The 19,569-nt window shown below is 48.7% G+C and overlaps 1 protein-coding gene and 1 long non-coding RNA gene across 5 annotated transcripts in view; one reads left to right on the forward strand and one right to left on the reverse strand.

The window, feature by feature from the left end:
* The window catches only part of LOC114036663, a 9,051-nt gene extending 4,758 nt beyond the window's left edge, over positions 1-4,293 (forward strand). The window contains exons 3-6 of one of the 4 annotated variants that reach the window (XR_003568349.1): positions 1,771-2,106; positions 2,375-2,473; positions 3,671-3,819; positions 3,913-4,293. This is a non-coding gene — a long non-coding RNA (uncharacterized LOC114036663). Of the gene's footprint in view, positions 1-1,770; positions 2,107-2,374; positions 2,474-3,670 lie in introns of all 4 variants that reach the window. The other 3 variants (XR_003568347.1, XR_003568348.1, XR_003568350.1) reach the window with 3 other exon arrangements.
* Positions 1-19,569, reverse strand: part of EFNA2 (ephrin A2) — a 92,834-nt gene that overhangs the window by 2,779 nt on the left and 70,486 nt on the right. The window contains exons 2-3 of the mRNA XM_027853310.1: positions 10,483-10,778; positions 982-1,047 (exon numbers count right to left, since the gene is read on the reverse strand). Coding sequence (XP_027709111.1) covers positions 982-1,047; positions 10,483-10,778 — 362 coding nt within the window. The remainder of the gene's footprint in view (positions 1-981; positions 1,048-10,482; positions 10,779-19,569) is intronic.

A 19,569-nucleotide genomic window follows, 5' to 3' on the forward strand; every position in this document is an offset into this window, starting at 1 on the left:
AGAGACAAGAGACAGAGTAACAGAGAGGAAGGAGAGAAAATGGAAGGAGAGAGACAGAGAGAAAGGGAGAGACAGAAACAGAGACAAAGAGGAAGGGGAGAGAAATGGAGGAGAGAGACAGAGAAATAGGAGAGAGAGAGGAGAGAAAGAGACAGAGAGAAATGGGAGAGAAAGGGAGGAGAGACAGGAACAGAGAGACAGAGAAGAAAGGGAGATAATGGGAGGAGAGAGACAGACACAGAGAGAAAGGAAGGAGAAATAGGAACAGAGACAGAGACAGAGAGACAGAGACAGAGAGACAGAGACAGAGAGACAGAGAAGAAGGAAAGAGAAAAGGAGGAGACAGAAACAGACAGAGAGAAAGGGAGAAGAGACAGAAACAGAGAAACAGAGAGGAAAGGGAGAGGATGGGAGGAGAGAAATAGAAACTGAGAGGAAGAGAGAAAGAGACAGAGAGAAAGGGGAGAGATTAAGAGAGATAGAAAGGGGAGAGAAAAGGAGGAGAGAGAGAGAAAGAAACACAGAAAAGAGAAAGAAAAAAAGCCAGAGAGATACAGAGAAAGGGGAGAAGAGAGGGAAGGAGGGGAGAGAGACAGAGAGAAGAGAGAGACAAAAAGGGAAGAGAAAAAAAGACAAAGAGGAAATCTGACAAAAAGAGAGGGAGACAGAGACAGGGAGATACAGAAAAAAGAGAGAGAGAGAAAGAAGAGAGCATCTTCTCATGAGAAAACAGCTTATTTCTCCCTCTGGCTTTCACCAAGTCTCACAGAACATCAGAGAACAGAAGGGGCCTTCCAGATCAAACCCCTCATTTTACAGAGAAGGAAACTGAGGCCCGGAGAGAGGAAGGGTTTTGCCCAAGGTCCCTCCCACAGGGAGTCAGTGACAGATTGTGGACCCACGTCTCCTGGCTCAGCCCTCCACCAGCTCCCCGTCCCTCCCCAGCCCAGAGCCCTGGTCCTGCCCAGACACTGGACTTACTTGTTGGCTTGACGTAAACCTTCAGTTTTAAACAGGACCTGTCCACCATGTTCGGGGGAGTGGCAGCTACGAGAGGGAAAGGGAAGATGAGACAGTTATAGGGTTAGTGAGGACGGACACCAGGTGTGACTGGGTGGGGGGAATCCTAGCATCAGCCAAGGTCCTTTACAGCTAAAGGACCAGGACCATATCTCACAATCTGCTTCAGAGAGGTACGTCACACAGGAAGTGCAGGAGTCCAGGTGTGAACCTAGGTCCATCAGCTAGTGCTCTATTCACTCTGTTATACCCCACAAAGTCCCGCCTTGGGGCTTTTGCCTATGTTGTTCCTTCTGCCTGGGATGCCATCTCCACCCTCTCTCTGATTACTGAAAACATGCCCATCCTTGAAAGCCCCAAACCAAAGCCTCCTCCTCCAGGAAGCCTCCTCCCACTCCACTGACTGTTATGTATTATTGTAACCTGTTGAATAAGCCAAGGCTCTCTGTGAGACTGTAACAACTGAGCTTATCCATCCTCTTATCTCTGTCAGCACCGAGCTCACAGTAGGTGCTTTACAATTTTTTTGCTGAATGACTAGAACACCAAAGGAGTGTTGATCTGGAGCTGAAGAGGGCACTTTAGACGTGCTCTAAGTCAACTTTTCCATTTTGCAGATGGGGAAACTAAGGCTCAGAGAAAGGAAGGGATCTGCCTCAAGTCACCCAGCTAGCCAGAACTAGCAAATCCAGGCCCCCTGACCAGGTTTCTTTCCCCACAGATGAGGTCTTATTCTGTTATTCATTCCAGGCTGGCCTCAAACCGTGGAAGGAGGCCTTGGACATCCAGAACAGGGGAGCCATCAGAGAAGGAAGACAAAGCCGTCTTGTTCCCCAACCTCTCCCTCCACAAGAGAATGGGTCTCTCAGACACTGCTTCCCATCTGGTTTGGCTTCCCGAGTCCAGGCCCCGCCAAAAGGTCACCTTCTTGGGCCACAGCTCCTTGAGGGAGGTGATGGAGGGGCTGGGACGTGGCCCTGCTGATGGCCCAGCTGACACTGATCTTTCCCGTTTCGTAATCCCAAAGTGCAGTCCGTCTACACCCCATTCTGATGCCAATCATTCCCTACCACGTATACTTATCAGGTATCTCCTATCACACCAGTGGCTTGATATAGGGGAAAGACTACAGGACTCAGAGCTACAAAGCTGGGATCTACATCCCAGGTCGCACACAAATTAGCTGTGTGACCCTTGACAAGTCGCTGAGACTCATTTTCCTCATCTGTAAAACAGAAATAATAATAGCACTTACCTCATCAGGTCAGATGAGCTAACATACGAAAAACACTTTTCAAAGCTTAAACGCTATCGAAACGCTAGCTATTATTAATTATTATCATCCTTCCAACAGGCCTGTGAGGTGAGGAGTGCAAGGACACTATTCCCATTCTACAGATGAGGAAACAGGCTCGAAGGCGCTCAAGAGACTTCCCCAACGCCGGCCGCTTCAGTAAGGGATGGCTCCTCTCACCTGCAGCCAGCCCCAACTCAGGCAGACACACAGGCCCAGCTGGGCTCCTGCCGCCCCACAGAGCGTGTCAGACTGTTTACTGAAGGAAGCAGCAGGGGCCTCAGCCTGTTTTGGGGTCCCTGCTGATGCAGCTGAGCTGGAAAAATAAATAATCAAACAGCTTGTCTGCCACGCCCCCTCCCCTCCCCTTTTCCATCAGGAAAGGGATAGTTTCCCGGGTCCCTCTGACACTCTGCCATTTGTCATTATTAAGAGATTCTGATACCTCCCCGACCACTCACTCTGGGCTTCCATAGGGGACCAAAGGTCAGCAGGCCGGTGACCTTGCTCCCAATACTTCATCCCACCTACAATCCCACCTACAGCCACAGGCAGTAGTGTTGGGGAGGGGGCGGTTTGCTGGCAGTGATGCCATTGTTCAATCATTTTCCAGTCATATCCAATTCTTCATGACCCCATTTGGGGTTTTCTTGGCAAAGATACTGGAGTGGTTTGCCATTTCCTCCTCCAGCTCATTTGACAGATGAGGAAACTGAGGCAAACAGGGGTAAGTGAGTTGCCCAAGGTCATGCAGCTAGTGTCTTGGGCTGGACTGAATTCATCTTCCTGTATTGTCCTATTCACTGCCCCACCTTGCTGCCCCAGTGGAAGCCTAATAAATGTTTATTGACAAAATAATGGAGAGTGACTGAAAGTGAAGTTGGGAGACACTTGAGTGAATTCTTATACCCTTACTTGCTGTGTGATGTGGGGCAAGTCTTTTAACCACTGTAAGCCTTGGTTTATTCATCTGTGAAACGGGGATAATCATAGTTGAAACATCACTTTCTCACAGGACTTGTGGGGTAGGAACTATGACGTAGACGTTTAGAGCAGTGATTCTCAAAGTGTGGTCCAGGGTCCCCTGGGTGTCTTGAAACCCTTTCAGGGGTCCCTGAGGCCAAAACCATTTCTCTAAAAATCAGATATTTTAATTTCTAATAAAATAAGTTCAAATAGATAGAACACATAGAAACAAAAGCTCTTTACAGAGATCTTCAATAATTTTTAAGAATGTAAAGGAGTCCCAAGATCAAAAGGTTTGCGAACCACCGCTCTATAGAAATTGTCAAAATCATAAGCACTGAACTGGATGGACCTTTAGAGATCAGTGAATCCAATGTGTTCATTCTACAGATGGGGAAACTGAGGCCCAGAGAGAGGAAGGGACTTGCCCAAGGTCTCGTAAAGCCTAAGGAAGAAAAGGCCAACCACCATGACAGCCCCAATGCGTGACAGATGAGGCTTTCCCTCCTTGGGGACTTCCCAGGCTTATCACCAGCCGGGTAAGTGCCGGGAGCCAGGAGCTTCAGGTCGGCTGGGGTGGAAAGCACGTTCTCTGAGCCTGAAGTGTTGTTAATTTCAAGCTCCGTTAGCAGTGTCAGCAGGAAGCCCGGCGGGAGCCCCAAAGACGACATTTGAGTCTCCCGCAGACGCTCATCTCCACCCGCGATACAGGAGAGTCGGGGCATCAGAAACCATGGCGGAGCACAAAAGCCAACAGCATCCAACTGCCCATTGATGAGGCGCCCACGGGCTGAGTCATCCAGCCAGCAGTGGATCCACAGCCCAAAGGGACCCGGCACAACCTCGCCATTTGAACAGATGGAGATACTGAGGCTCAGATCAGAGAAACGAGTTACCCAAGGTCAGAGCTGGGAACTGAATCCAGGTCGCTCGACGCCAGACTCATAGATTTAGAGCTGAAAGGGACCTTGGAGGCCACTGGGTTCCAAACCCCTCATTTTGCAGATGAGGAAACCAAGGCTGAGAGAGGTTTCTTACTGCCCAGGGTCACACGACTAATACATATCTCAGGCAGGATTTGAACTCAGGTGGATTAAGTTGTTTCTCCTCTCCTGGCTTCAGTTCTGTATTGGCCAAATGAAACGGCCGAGCTAAATGACGGACTGCCAGATCAGGAAGTAGTTGACCAGCCTGCAAGTCTTTCCTCTGACCCCACCTTGCTAAGTGACCTTCAATCTTCACAAGCCTCAGCTTCAAGTAGGAGGGTTGGATGAGATAGTCACTCGGGTCCCTTCCAGCCCCAAATCTATGACGGCTTCTCTGACTCCTTCTGGGAGAAATTGTGAATCAGAAAGCACTTCTCTGGGCATGTGGGGCCCACGATCATCCTCCCCCCTGCTTTCAAACCTCCATTTGCAGCCTATTTCATCTGGTGTCTTAATCTCTATTAAATTTCCACTTCTCAGGAGGGGTCGGAAAATGTCACTTCTGTAAAAAGAAACTGGTGTCCAAGACTCCCTCCCGATTGCGGCATGTTTTTAATTACTGCTCTTTCCCACCCCCTTAGATTATGGCCCCCGGTATCATCAAGACTGACTTGACTGCATGGGGGTAAGTTGGACATCACAAGAAGTGTGAAAATGTCAGCCAGACGCACCCAGGAGTGGACGGGCAGGCCAGGCTTGGGCCTCGGCTACTTAGGATTCAGGGCACACCTGCCACTCAAAATTCCGCCCCTTTGAGGAATCTGACTTTAGTGGGAAGAATAAAAGGGCATTTACCTCCTTCTCTGGCTTGGAAATTGGAATTCTCTTCCCCCCACAGGCTCTGTGTGGCATCTGCTGCCTCGACTTCTGGGTCAAGGTGAAGAGCGGGGATACAGATGGGGGGCGAGGGGAGCTCACTTGGGGCTGACGACCCTTTGGGGACCCTGGAAGACTAGGGCTCCCTTGCCCAATATTGCCTCTCTCCAGTTCTGGAAGGTTGGGGTGCTCTCACCTGACACTGGCCCTCTTTAGTCCTGGAAGGTTGGGGTGCCCTCACCTGACACTGCCCCTCTCCAGCCCTTGAAGGTTGGGGTGCCCTCACCTGACATTGGCCCTCTTTAGCCCTGGAAGGTTGGGGTGCCCTCACCTGACACTGCCCCCTCCAGTCCTGGAAGGTTGGGGTACTCTCACCTGATATTGGCCCTCTTTAGCCCTAGAATGTTGGAGTGCCCTCACCCCACACTCTCCCCTCTCAAGCCCTGGAAAGAGACTGGTCAGTGATACAGGGGTTGGTGGAGAAGCTCCAATCTCTGCTAGGGGCTAGTGGTTATAAGGAAATCTACCCGGGGTGGGGAGGGGATCCTGTTTCAGAAAGAACTGCCCCCTGGACCTGGCCTGAGAGAATGCGGAGATCTCAGTCTTCTTGTCCAAAGCAGGAATTAATTCCTCCCGACGACTTCTTGGAGAGAGAGGTTCTTGCTTGAGTACCTCCAGTGATGATGAACTCACTACCTATTTGGTCCATTTCCTTGTTGGGAAAGTCTGATTAGTAGAAGGAACAGAATCTCAGAACCTCAGAGTTGGGAAGGACCTCCAACGACATCTAACCTAACCCAATTGTGGCAAGAATGCCCTTGACGAGAAGCCAGCCAATCTATTTTCAAAGACCATCAGTGATGAAGACCTCCCACCAGACCTTTCTCCCCACTCCACCCCACCCCCTCAATGCTCCTGGCTCTGCTCTGGGGCCAAGCAGACCACACAACAGTCTTTCAGATACTTGATGGTAAGAATCCTATCTTCCCAGTGTCTTCTGTTCTCTCCCATTCCATCACTGATCCTCACGAAGCCTGGCTTCCAGGTTCCTCACCATCCTCAGACGCCTCCAGTTTATAATATCCATCTTAAACGGTAGTCGCTGACCCCCCACACCACACTTCCAGAGAGGTCTGCCCAGGGCAGATGACGTCAGGGACAACAAGATGGCGGTTATCACCTCTCTCATTCTGGACCCAATGCCTCTCTCTCCAGGCGGTCCTTTTCTCATCTTTTTTTCTACTGCTTTTTGTACCCTTGGACAGCCGTAACATTCTAACGGATGTTAGAATGGCTTCTCTTCCCTTGCAAACAAACTCAGTTACAGAATTTGAGAGCTGGAGGAATCTCAGGGGCCAATTAACTGAAAAGTGTGGCCACCATGGCACAGCGGACAAGCAGTCACTTCACCTCAGTCCACTCCAAATTGCGACAAGTCTAATTGTTAGGAACTTCTTTCCTTCCTTCCTCCTATCTTCCTTTCTTCCTCCTAACCTTCTTTCCTTCCCTCCCTCCTTCTCTCTTCCTTCCTTCCTTTTTTTCTTTCTCCTTTCCCCTCTTTTCTTCCCAATCTCTCACTGCTCCTAGTTTTGCCTTCTGAGGCCCAAAAGAGCAAACCTGTTTCCCCAATTCAATGCACTTTTGGTGGCGCAGTAGATAAAAGCACTGGGCCTAGAGTCCAGAAGACTCAAGTTCTAATCCTGCCTTGCTGACTGCCACAGTTTGCTCATCTGTAAAATGGAGCTAATAACAGCACCTACTTCCCAGGGCTGTTGTAAGACTCAAAGGAGATAATATTTGTATAGTGCTGAGCACAGCGCACTTAATAAATACTTGTTTCCTTCTCTCTCTGCATGACAACCTTTCTGCTAGTTGGGGTAACTGAAACCCTCCTATGCTCCAGGCCGTACACCCCCAGTTCCTTCAACAGATCTTGGTAGGATACAATCTCCAGTCCTTTCCCTCTTGTTTGTACCTTAGCTTCTCAATAGCAATATGATTTGTTTTCTAAAAAGAAAAAGAAAAAGAAAAAAAAGCCCCATTTCCATCTTCTTCTAAATTCACAGAATCCGCGTCCACAACGGGGTGGGGGGGACAGATCTGTTGTCCCCTGCTTTGATCGGCCAGACAACAACAAACACGCTGACAAATGGAAGGGGCCCGGGGACGGGGCCCAGGGTGGCAAGGGGACTGCAGGCCACACAGCAGGAGGGTCAATAAAGGAACTGAGGAGAAAGAAAAGCTTTAGTGGGGGGGGGCATGAGCACTGCCTTCACAGACTCGTCATGTGGAAGGGGGATTGTGTTTGTTCTGCTGGGCCCCAGAGAACAGAACAAAGAATAAATGAAGCAAGGTTGCAGGGGGAAGAAATGGCTTTTGGCTCAATAGAAGTTAAAATGTCTAAATAATGAGACGTCTTCCCTGATGGAATGAGTTGCCTTGAGAGGTAGTGAGCTACCCGTCACTAAAATTCATGGGATTATGAGAATTATAACTCAGGAGCTAGGAGGGCCCTCAGAGGCCATCGTAGTCTGACCCTTTCATTTGACAGCTGAGGAAAGTGTAGTCCGGGCAGCTTAAGTAATTTGGCCATGGTCACACAGGTAGTGTCAGAGGTGAAATTCGCACCCAGACCTTCGGTGCTCTTTCCACTGTTATTAGAGATCATTTCTACTGTTTTTAGGTCATTTAGTCTAATTCCTTCATTTTCACAGAAGGAGCAACTCAGGCTCAAAGAGGTCTGGGGGCTTGTCCTCTGACTCCGGGACTTCTGACAGTCCTGACAGCTGGCTGTTGGGGAAAGGGGACTGGCTCTTGGCTTGAGGTGGGGAGGGGTGAAGAGATGCACCTAGAGATGCCTTGGGGGGGCTCTTCCTGCTTTGCCAGGAAGAGACGACGGTTCTTAGATCCCATGAGCCACTCAGCACAGTGACTAGCACACAACACAGTAGGTGCTTAATAAATGCATACCGACTGACTGTTCCAAAAGTCAAAGATGGTCATGTCTCGGTCTTAGCCTAGAATTTCTCTGCCAGCTCTTCTCCAAACCCTGGCAGCAGGGAGCTAGCCAGAGGATCTGACTTACGCCCCTAGAGTCATCTGTCTGTCTGCTTCTACCCTCTCTATTCCCCTGGCTAGGAAGAATAATGAGGCAGGAAGAGGACTGGATTGGGGTCAAATCCTTCCTCTGTTTTGTCTGACCTTGGGCATGACCTCTCTGGGACTCAGTTTCCCTATTTGTAAAATGAAGGACTTGGATCCCTGTGGTTCATTCCAGTCCTGAAAGCTTGGCTTTTCTAACCCCCCACCCCCCCCCACCCCCACCCCCGTCAGCAAGGCTGTGCACCCCTCCTCCTTGGCAGGAATAGCTTTGAATATACAGACCATGCCCTGGGGAGACTTGGAGATCCCCACCCCTCCGGGGCTCCCGCAGTTTCAAATTAAACTTTATTGGGAGCGATTTTCCTGCTTCCATTTTATTTTATTTTATTTTAATTCAGGGAAGAAAAAAAGGTGTTTAAATTAAGTTCCCTTAATATCAGAAAAATTACATTTTTCATTCCAAGACAGGAGTTTCATAAAGATAATTATTGTAATTATTCGTCTTATCTCTCGTGACGAATATTATTTTTATTACAAGCTTTTATCTTTATCTCCCCGGTGAAAGGTGGGGAGAAGGGAAGAGTCATAAAAAGGGGGGGTAGGGAGCTTTGGGGAAAGGGGGGGTCCCTACAGTGCCCCCCCTCAGGCTTTTAGTGGGAGGACATCAGTGTAGGGAGGGCAGAGAGAGGCAAAGTTCCATGGGTCAAGGCCTGCCAAGGTGACAGAGGCCAAGTGCCACATTTTCTATGCACATATGTTCATATACACGGGCTAGCATGTTATCTGACCTGCCAACTACATTCGTGTAGCTACTTGACGATATATGACATGGGGGTGGTGGAATGAGGGGGGAGTCTTAGGGAGAAGAGGGCCCCTAGGGTGCCATAGCCTAGTCTTTAGGGTCACAGGCAAGCTTCCCAAGGTGACATCTGGGTCAAGGGTCACATTCTGCCTATGTGCATATGGATGTATAAAGGGCTAACACGGGCTTCAACACAGTAGAGATATGTGTGTGTGTGTGTTGGGCTGTGTAGGGGTTAACAGTGATACCAGGCTGAAAGGCATGTGTCTGTGCAGGGCCTGAGCCCCACCTATGAGGGCCCCCCTCACTCTCGTGTCCTATATTCAGTGGTTTCTCCCAGCTCTAACATTGTAGGAAATACAGCACATCTCCCCAAACTGGCTTTTAGTACGAGCCAGAAAAAAAAAAAAAAAAAGACTGAATCAGCAACGGGGAATCTTCTACACCCACCCTGAACCCTGCCCTGTACAAGCAGGATGACAGTCAGACAGTCAGATCCATAAACCACCTACTACGTGCTAAGAGCGGAAGATACAAAAGGAGGGAAAACACAGTCCCTCCCCTCACTCAAGGAGCTTGGGAGTTAGCAGGCCACACCCTACCGAGCCCCAAAGCTGAGCGTTTCGGGGAGTCAGCCCTTGTTTTGGGTTATGTCTCTTCTACCAAGAAGCAGCATTTCCCCCGGCCCCAGCAACCAAGCAACACTCCCCCTACTGTGCTGCCTGGTGCCTCATGCCTTTCAGTTCTGGCTGGAGGAGCCTTTCAAGGTATTTAAAAGCAAAGGATTTTAAGAGTGTTGGAGACAGAGCCGGGTTCGAAACCTATTCCTTATACCCTCCCACCTCTTCATTTCTTAGTGGTGGGCTCATGAGCAAGTCAGTTAACCACCGTAAGCTTCAGTTTCTTGATCCGTAAAATGGACATAACGCTTATTGCACCTACCTCAAGGGGTGATTTTTTAGTCTCAAATGAGATGATATGTATATATAAAGTGCTTGAGATTTTGAGTGGGCTACTATGCTTCTGTGGGCCTCAGTTTCTCCATCTGTAAAATGGACATAACGCTTATTGCACCTACCTCAAGGGGTGATTTTTTAGTCTCAAATGAGATGATATGTATATATAAAGTGCTTGAGATTTTGAATAGGCTACTATACTTCTGTGGGCCTCAGTTTCCTCATCTGTAAAATGGACATAATGCCTGTTGCACCTACTTCAAGGGGTGGTTTTTTAGTCTCAAATGAGATGATATGTATATATAAAGTGCTTGAGATTTTGAGTAGGCTACCACGCTTCTGTGGGCGTCAGTTTCCTCATCTATAAAATGGATGTAACAATGTTTGTAGCAGCTATCTCCTGATCTGTCAAATGAGGGAGGACAGACTAGGTGGCATCGAAGGTTTCTCTCAGCTTTAGGTCTGTAAGCCTATGAAGGCTACTCATAGATTTGTGCCTCCCTGCCCTTCCAGCCTCCCCCAAGGGACCCCCACACTCACAGATGTAATAGTAGTCATGTCCCGGCCGGAACTCAAAGCCCAAGGAGAAGGGCGTGAAGAGCTGGAATTTCTCGGAGAACTTGAGGGGCCCATTGGGCGCCATGGGCCGGTTACACTCCCAGCGCTTGAAGCCCTTCTGCCGGTGATCACAGGAAGCGTGGCCCTCGTCATTGACCATGTACAAGACATACTGCTCCATGCGCACGGCTGGGGGCAGCGGCTTCTCATAGTGGGGGCAGTAGATGTCCAGGTAGTCGTTGATACTGACTTCTACTGTGTAATCGCCGTGGTGAAACCTGGCGGGAGAGAGAGAAGGCGGCAATGGTCAGGGGCATGGCCCACAGGTACCCCAGGACTGCCCATGGCTATGGAAATCTGCCCCCTCTGAGATCCCTCATCCGGAGGAGGGTGGCCAGGATAAGGAGCAGACCGGGGATCATGTCCTATAAGAGAAAGATGAATATAAATAATGATAATAATAATGCTTTGTTGTTTGCTGTTTTCAGTCATTGTCTGACACTCCATGACCCCATCTGGGGGTTTTCTTAGCCGAGATACTTGGAGTGGTTTGCCATTTCCTTCTTCAGCTCATTTGACAGATGAGGAAACTGAGGCAAACAGGGTTAAGTGACTTGTCCGGGGGTCACACAGTTAGTGAGTGTCTGAGGTAGGATTTAAACTCGAGCCTACTTGACTCCAAGCCCAGTGCTCTACCCACCTGTGACACCTGGCTGCCTAGCTGTGAGGAAAACCATCACCTGCGCTTTCAGCCTGGGAGACACAGGGAGACCCAGGCTTAAAAAAAAAAGCCAGTCACATACGCCTTCTGACCCTAAGATCCTATGCAGAGGAACTGACGTGGTCAAGTACTGTGTGCTGGGCACCATGCTAGGTACTGGGGACACAAGGACAAAGGTGAAAGGCTTTGCCTTCAGGGACCTTCCACTCTGAACTACATGTGCATAGCTAAATAACTTGAGGAGTGAGAGAGTGGTAACTGGAGAGATCCAGGCCGGCTTCATGGAGGAGGAAGCTCCTGGGCTGAGTCTTGAAAGAAGAGAATTTCCAGAGATGGAGAAGAGGTGGGAGGGTATCCCAAGGCATTCCAAGGTATGGTGCCTGAAAGGGGATACATAAGGCTGCAAAGACAGGCAGAAGCCAGGTCATGGAGGGCCTCGAATGGCAGACTGAGTAGTCTGTATCTGAAGCCCAGAGGCAACCAGGAGCCATTGGAGAATTCTGAGCAGGGTAGAGAGAGTCAGAGGTGTGCCTTAGGAACGTGGTTTTGATACCTCTGTGGAGGATGGCCTGGAGAGGGCAGAAAGATAGCCCACGCAGGAAGAGAAGAGAGCCAAAGGAAGGTCGTGCCAGCCCAGGGGCCGAATCTTGTCCACTCTACCTGGAGAGCGCTCCCATATCCCCCTTCCCCTACTCACAAGGCCAGCGCCATAATTTACCACCTCTACCCGGCTTGGAGTGGCAGCCCCCATTTGCTCTGCCCTAGGTGTCTCCCCTCTCTGATCCAACAGGATCGGTCTTGGGGAACTGGGCTGGGAACAAATGTCCCATCCCTGTGAAAACTGGCGAGCTACAACCCTGAGGCCAGATGTTTGGGGATGCTCAAGCCAAATGCTAAAGGAGCCCCAGATGTTCAGGGGCTCCGGAGCCAAACGTTTGGGGCCCCCTCCGTCCAGCTGTTTGAGGCACCATGAAGCCAGATGTGCGGTCCTCTTTGACCATTTGTTAATCAAAAGTGGCTCTGCTCTCAGCCCCGGGGGTGGGGTGGGGAGGAGAGAAGACAGAGAAAGTCCTTAATGCCAGGGAGGGAGGAGGTCGCCTCAGTGGAATAAACCGGTAGGCCAGGACTCAGACCTGTCTGACCGGATCACACTCCTGGGTGAACCAGAGACGGGATGATACAGGGTGGGGGGAGGGGGTGACGGGGAAAGCCTGGGGGGAAAGTGTGGTTTCTTAGGACAAACCATGAAGTTGGAATCTACAGATCTACTGTGTGACCCAGGATGAGACATCCACTCTCTGAGCCTGCTTCCTCTGGAGATGATAACACGGAGGCCACCCACCTAGGAGCTCTGTGGAAAGGGAATCCAAGGCCCGAACTGAACTGAACCGGGCAGGGGAAATCCCAGGCATCTATTGCCCTCCCAGCCTCCCTTGGGGTTTGGTGCAGATGTGGCCAGTGACAGCCTGTGCACAGACCACCTCTGTCTGACTGTGAGCTGTCTGACTGTGTGCAGTCAAGACCTCAGGGTGGCCCCACCTGCCCCAGAGAGCACCCCCAAGGAAGGCTGAGGGCCAAGACAATGGGCTCCCCAGGCTGCTGATGCTTTGGCTGGGCCCAAAGCTTCTGGACCTGAGCATCCAGACTCCTGCTGGGGGACTGCTGAGGGCGGGCATCTCTTAGGCTAAAGCTGCCCAAAAGTATCCTGGAAAAACCGAAAGGAGCCTTTGGTCAGGAAATCATGATACCGATGCTGAGAACATGATATGACCTCCTCAAAAACTCTGATATGAGTGCACTTACAAATGCACAGGCAAGTGTAAAGATTAGCTACCAAAGTGGATGGAAAGCTGGACGTGGAGCTGGGAAAACGTGAGTTCAAAGCCCAGCCCAGATATTTACTATGGGTGTCATACTGGGCATGTCACTTAAGCTTTCTGGCCTCAGTCTCCTCATCTGCAAAATGGAAGCAAAAAGAACACCCACCTCCCAGGATTGTTGTAAAGCTCTAACATCTGCAAAATGCTTTCCAAAACCTAAAACGCTACATAAATGCTGCCTTTATTATTATTAAAGTCAGAGGAAGAGTTCATGCATTAAACATCTGGGATCCCAAGTTCAATTTCTGGCACCTCCAAATGGGTTTTCAGGCAACCAGGTGGAATGATGGTGGATAGAATGTTGGCCTTGAAGTCAGGAAGACCTGAGTTCAAATGCTGCCTCAGACACCCCTTGGAAAAGTCAATTAACCTCCGTCAGCCTGTTTCCTCATCTGTAAAATGAAGAAAGTGGCTTTGAAGGGACATTCTAGCTCTCCATCTATGAACCTGTGTGTAAGAACATATATACATATATACACTAATCTAATTCAGAAGGAAGATTCAGGGCACCGTGGGAAGTGAGGACGGATACATGGGAGTTTCATTTTTCTCTTCTGCCTAACTATAGATTGCAGAAGATCCAATAGGATAATATATGTACAGTGCTTTGCAAACCTTAACATGCTACAGAAATGCTAACAATTGTTGTTCTAATAATAATAAAAAGTATTATTACTATCATTAAAGGAAGATCATTGAACAGCAGAGCTGAAACTAGGAATTATCACCCCTGGAACAGAGGATGGCCCCACCTGCAGTAGTCGTAGGGATGGGGGGGGGGGGCGGTTCTTCATCAACCTTAAGTCCTAAGAGTTCAGCAGTCATCTCTACTGGAAGCATAGGGAAAGTTAGATCTGGGAGTATGCTGGTAAATATTTAACAATCAGGTCTTCTCCCAAAAAATGTATACGACACACTTTTAAGCTTAAGGTGCAATATTAACATTTTCTCCATCACTTTCTTAAGTCTAGACAATCAGCTAAATAATAAATCAAGCTCTGATTTACAGCATTTGCAGATTTCTGGGATGTAAATGCTCACATTGATAATTTAACAACAGCCTCATTCGCACCCCTCTGAGTGGATCCCAGGAGAGGGGTGTCATGGTGACAAGATCCTGAGATGGGGGGGCCAGGCTGACTGAACAATGTGCAGGTGGAGAAGCCAGTGCTTAGGGGCAAAGCCCCATTCCCCCAATCCCTGTTACAGCTTAGTTTCCACATCATCTGCCTTTTTTGTTTGTTTTTGTTTTATCAATTTTTAAAATTTGTAAATCATACTTTCCTACAAGGTCACAGTTATACTTAAGAGCTACATTCCCAACCATGGACTCTATATCCAAAATGATGTGACCAATAGCCATATTTCCTTATCCATAATAATCTGAAATATTAAAATCATGCTTCCAGTCCTACATAAATGGGCATAAATTTACTATACGTATATTGATTATCACTAAGCTTCTATTAGGCCTCAGTATCCTCACTTCTAACATGAAAAAATTCAATTATGTGGTCTTCAAGTTTTGGCATTGTTCTGTGTTCTAGCTCTGATATTATATTCTGAAATCCCTTCCAGTTCAAACATTCTGCGTTCCAATTTCTAAGGTCCCTTCCAACATTCTCTGTTCTGTGTTATAAGGTCACTCCTAAATTTTTTTTTCTTCTCTCCTCGATTCCAACTAGCCCTCCCTCAATGTCTCCAGACCCAAATTCTCTCCTGAGCTGCTGATTCATACTCCTAGGTACCTCAAGGGGGACCTTTCTACTTTTACCTCAAACTCCAAATGAAATGTCCCAAACCAGACTCACTTTCTGCACCAAAGCCCAGCTCAGGCACTTACTCTATGCAGGATTTGGAAAGTTGGTCACTTTATTCTCAGGAATCCTGCTTCCTCAGTTGAAAATAAGGGGGATGGATGAGGTGGTCTCTGATCTCCTTTTCACCTCCAAATCTAGGCCCTATAATCTGGCCTCCTCCAGATTTCTATGTCTGGTACAGGGAATCACCACCCTCCTCATCCTCCCTAGACTCAGACTTTTACTTAGCCAACAATAAAAAACCAAAGAGTGATCTAGGTTGAAGGGACTTTGGCACATAAAACAGAGACTATCAGTGCTAGAAGGAGCCTTAGAACAGAGAACAGAATGTCAGAGCAAATAAAAGTTTAGAATCTAGATCAGAGCGTGAGAGCCAGGAAAGAACTTAGAACATGGAATGTCAGAGCTGGGAGAGCCCTTAGAGCAGAAAATGTCAGAGTTAGAGAGGGCCCTTAGAACATGGAATGTCAGAGATGGGAGGGCCTTTAGAACATATGATGTCAGAGCTAGGAGGGCCCTTAGAACACAGAATGTCAGAGCTGGGAGGACCCTTAGAACACAGGATATCAGAGCTGGGAGGACCCTTAGAACACAGGATGTCAGAGCTGGGAGGGCTCTTAGGACACAATGTCAGAGCTGGGAGGGCCTTTAGAACACAGGATGTCAGAGCTGGGAGGGCCCTAGAACACAGGATGTCAGAGCTGGGAGGGCCCTTAGGACACAGCCTACCTTTCCAGACTTATTCCACACTACTCCCCTTCCTGCACTCTGTTCTAGCCAAGCTGACCTACGAGTCAGCTGTCCTTCACACAGGACAGTCCACCTCAAACCTCTTCACCTCTCTCTCTCTCTTAGGATCTCTAGCTCCCTTCAAAGCTCAGCTCAGGTGCCCCATTAGGCCTCTCCAGATTCCTCTGAGCCCCACCCCATCCCCCAAGAAATCACTTGGTATTTATTTATATATCTGTGTGCATTATTTTCCTTGACAGCCGGTAAGCTTCCTGAGGGCAGGGGCTATTTCACTTTTGTCTTCTGTATCCCCAGCACCTAGCCCAGTGCCTGGTCCCTCCTAAGTGTTTAAAGGGACAGTTGGTGTGAGTGGCTAGAAAGGGAAGCCTTCTCCTGGAGAGCCAGCGGGGCCTCATCCACAGCAGGGCCCGGCAGACCAGCCTCATTTCCTCATGTGACAGACAGGGTAATCAGGCCCATAGATCAGAGGATCTGCCTGTAGATATTTTTACCCAGATTTCAGAAAGCCATTTGACATACGTCTCTCACAGTTTGCTTGTGAAGATAGGGAGATAGGGAGGTGGATTTGAGACTGGTTGAGCAGCTCAGAGGGCCCCACAAGAAAGAACCCGGGGAGAGAGAGCGCAAAGGACACGGATGTGGGAGGGGGAGGTCAGAAAAGTGGAGGTGGAGATCTGGGTTCCATTCCAAGGTCGGTGTGACATTGGGTAAGTGACATCCCTGCTTGGACTTGTTCATACTGTTGTGAAATGGACCAGGTGATCTCAAAGATACTGCCCAACTCTGACATTGTGTTCTGAAGGTTCTTGAAGCCCTGACATTCTCTGTTCTATGGCCCTCCCAACTCCGACATTTTGGGTTCTAGGGGTCCTCCTAGCCATGACATTCTCTGTTCTAAGGGCCCTCCCAGCTCTGATAGTCTGTGTTCTAAGCAACACCACCCCCAGCTCTGACATTCTGAGTTCTAAGGGCCCTCCCAGCTCTGATATTCTGTGTTCTAAGCACACACACCCCTAGTCTTGACATTCTGGGTACTAAGGGACTCCCAGCTCTGACATTCCTAGTTCTAAGGGCCTTCCCAGCTCTAACATTCTGAGTTCTAAGGTCCCTCCTAACTATGATATTCTATATTCTCAACTCTCTCTCACTTCTGACATTCTCTCTTCCCAAGTTCCTTCCAGCTCTGACATTCTAAGTTCTGGAGATTCTAAGGTCCCCTAAACTCTGACCTATGTCCTATGTTCTCAAGGCTACAAAGCCTGGAAGCCTTCAGGAAAGAAAAGGTATCCCAGAATTCAGGGTCAGAATGTAGAAGCCCATGACCCCTGAGTGGGTACACATATGGCTCTGGGGGAACTCTCTAATGGGGCCTTTGGGACAGCCTTAGGCACAGGTCCCCTTAATTATTTCATTTCTCTCAACCAGGGCACTTTCATAAATCATTCAGGCCTCCTTTTGATCTGGGCTAATGAGGTTTCTTGAGCTAGGGTTTCAATAGGTGTGAAGATAGCTCATCAGCTAATTAAAAAAATAAAGCAGAGGCTGGGGTAGGTGATGAAGAGGGAGAATAAAACAGGTATCGGGACAGGAAGGCGTTGGGGATACAAACAAAGTGGTAAGGAGATCCCTGCCTGCTTTCGCACCTCCACTTGTCTCTAGCTGAATTATTCATGAGACCCCAGGAGGAAGCCAGAAGTCAGGCCCATTGTAGAGATGAGGAAACTGGGTCCCATGGCAATTGGGGGGTCTGTCAGCTGTTCAACTGAGAACCTGAACCATTTGGAGATAGGAGGGACTTGAGAAGGGATTGAATATCTCCTCCTTCCTTAGGCAGGAATTGCCTCTATGGTATCTATCCCGCCTCCATGTGGACCGTGTGGATTCACAGATTTAGAGACTTTGAGCCCAGATCCCAGATATTAGAGATGAGGAAATGGAGGCATAGAGAGGTATAGTAATTTGCTCAGCTCACACAGCTAGTAAGGGTCTGAGATGAGATCTGAACCCAGCTCTTCCTGCCTCCAAGTCCAAGGCTCTATCTCCTATGCAATACCCTAATTCAATTCAACAAATTGTTAAGCACCTGCCCTGGACATACAAGGCAATGCACTCAGTGTTGGGATACAAAGACGTGTGGGACAGTGTAAAAAATGCTGGCTCTGCTTGAGTTCAAATCCTGCTTTTGAGGTTTACTACTTGTATGACCCTCCACAAATGACTTCATCTATCTGGGCCTCGGTTTTCTTACCTGTAAAATAAAAGGGTTGGACTAGATCCAGCTCTAGAGATATGAGGTAGGAAGACCTGAGTTCAAATCCAGCCTCAGACACTTACCTGCTATGTGACCCTGGGCAAGTCATTTTACCTCTGTCTGTCTCAATTTCCTCATCTGTAAAATGAGAAGGTTCTTGTGAAATGAGAAGTTTGTAAAGTACTTTGCTGACAATAAAGCACTATGAAAATGCTAGTTATTTTTATAATGATTATCACCTATGTATGTAAAAAATCACACAATCCCTGCCTTCAAGGAGTTTACAATCTACTAGGGATGGGGGAAAGAGGATAGGAAAAGAGCTCAAATAATAGGCTACAAGGAGGGTGGGATGGGTGCAGGAGGATTGAGGAGGGAAAAAAGACTTTCACACGGGGAGGGGGCAAGCAGGGGAGGCATCCTGGAGGAGGAGATGGCCCCTGAGCTGGGCCTTGAAGGAAGGGGAGGATCTCTGCTGGAGGAGACAAGGGGGTCTCCTTGGAGGTCAGGGAAGAGGGGTATCCTGCATTAACGAATGGAGGCAGGAGCTGGCAGGAGGGGGGGGGCGGTGTCAGTCATTCACTTCTGCTGGAATGCAGAGTCAAGCAATGGGCCACAAAGCTGGAGGGAGAGGAGAGAGGTATGGCCAAAGCTCTGAATGCCACACTAAGGCTTCTCTGATTTTCATGGAGGGCCTAGAAATGTTTGGAGCAGGCGAGTGACAAGGTCAGTTTATAGGAAGATTACCGGGGGCAGGGAGGGGTTGTGTGAAGGTCATCCTGCTTGAACACTTCCAGGGACTGGGAGCTCATTACCTCCCTGAACATCAACTATGTTCAAGGGACCACTGTGGATGGAGAAGACCACTGAGTCCATACGGGTTCAACCCTGAGTCTGAACCTACAGGTGAAGGCGGTTCCTTTCCCTACCTGAACAACCTCTACCCCTCTCTTGGGACAGGTCCATCATAAGCTAAGGATCCAGGTTGGAGGAGTTCAAATAAATCCCAGGCAGGAGGGATTTTAGCTAAATGTGAAACTGGGTCAACAATTTAGAGCTGAAGGGACTTTAGATGCACACTAGTCCAATCCCCTCTTTTCTGCAGATGAGGAAACTGAGACCCACACAGTTGAAACAACTTGCCCAAGGTCACACAGTCAGTAAGTGGAAGCTGGGTTGTTCAGTGGTTAGAGCACTGGATGTGAAGTCAGGAAGACCTGAGTTCAAATCCAGCCTCACTTATTAGCTGTGTGACCCTGTGCAAGTCAACTGATCTCTGCCTGCTTCAATTTCTTCATCTATCTATAAAATGGGGGTAATAATAACATCTACCTCCCCAGGTTGTTAAGAGGACCAAATAAGATGTATATAAAATATACATGCATGTGTATGTACATGTACATGTATATGTATGTATATATATATACACACACATACATACATACATACATAAACACACACACTTTCCCAGCTCTGAAATGGTCTGTTCTAAGGGCCCTCCCAGCTCTGACACCCTGTGTTCTAAGGGCCCTTCCAGCTCTGACATTCTGTGTTCTAGGGGCCCTCCCAGCCCTGACATTCCACGTTCTAAGGGCCCTCCCAGCTCTGACATTCTGTGTTCTAGGGGCCCTCCCAGCCCTGACATTC

This window comes from Vombatus ursinus, unplaced genomic scaffold (genome assembly GCF_900497805.2).
Source record: "Vombatus ursinus unplaced genomic scaffold, bare-nosed wombat genome assembly UNPS02009918.1, whole genome shotgun sequence".
NCBI classification, from domain to species: Eukaryota; Metazoa; Chordata; class Mammalia; order Diprotodontia; family Vombatidae; genus Vombatus; species Vombatus ursinus.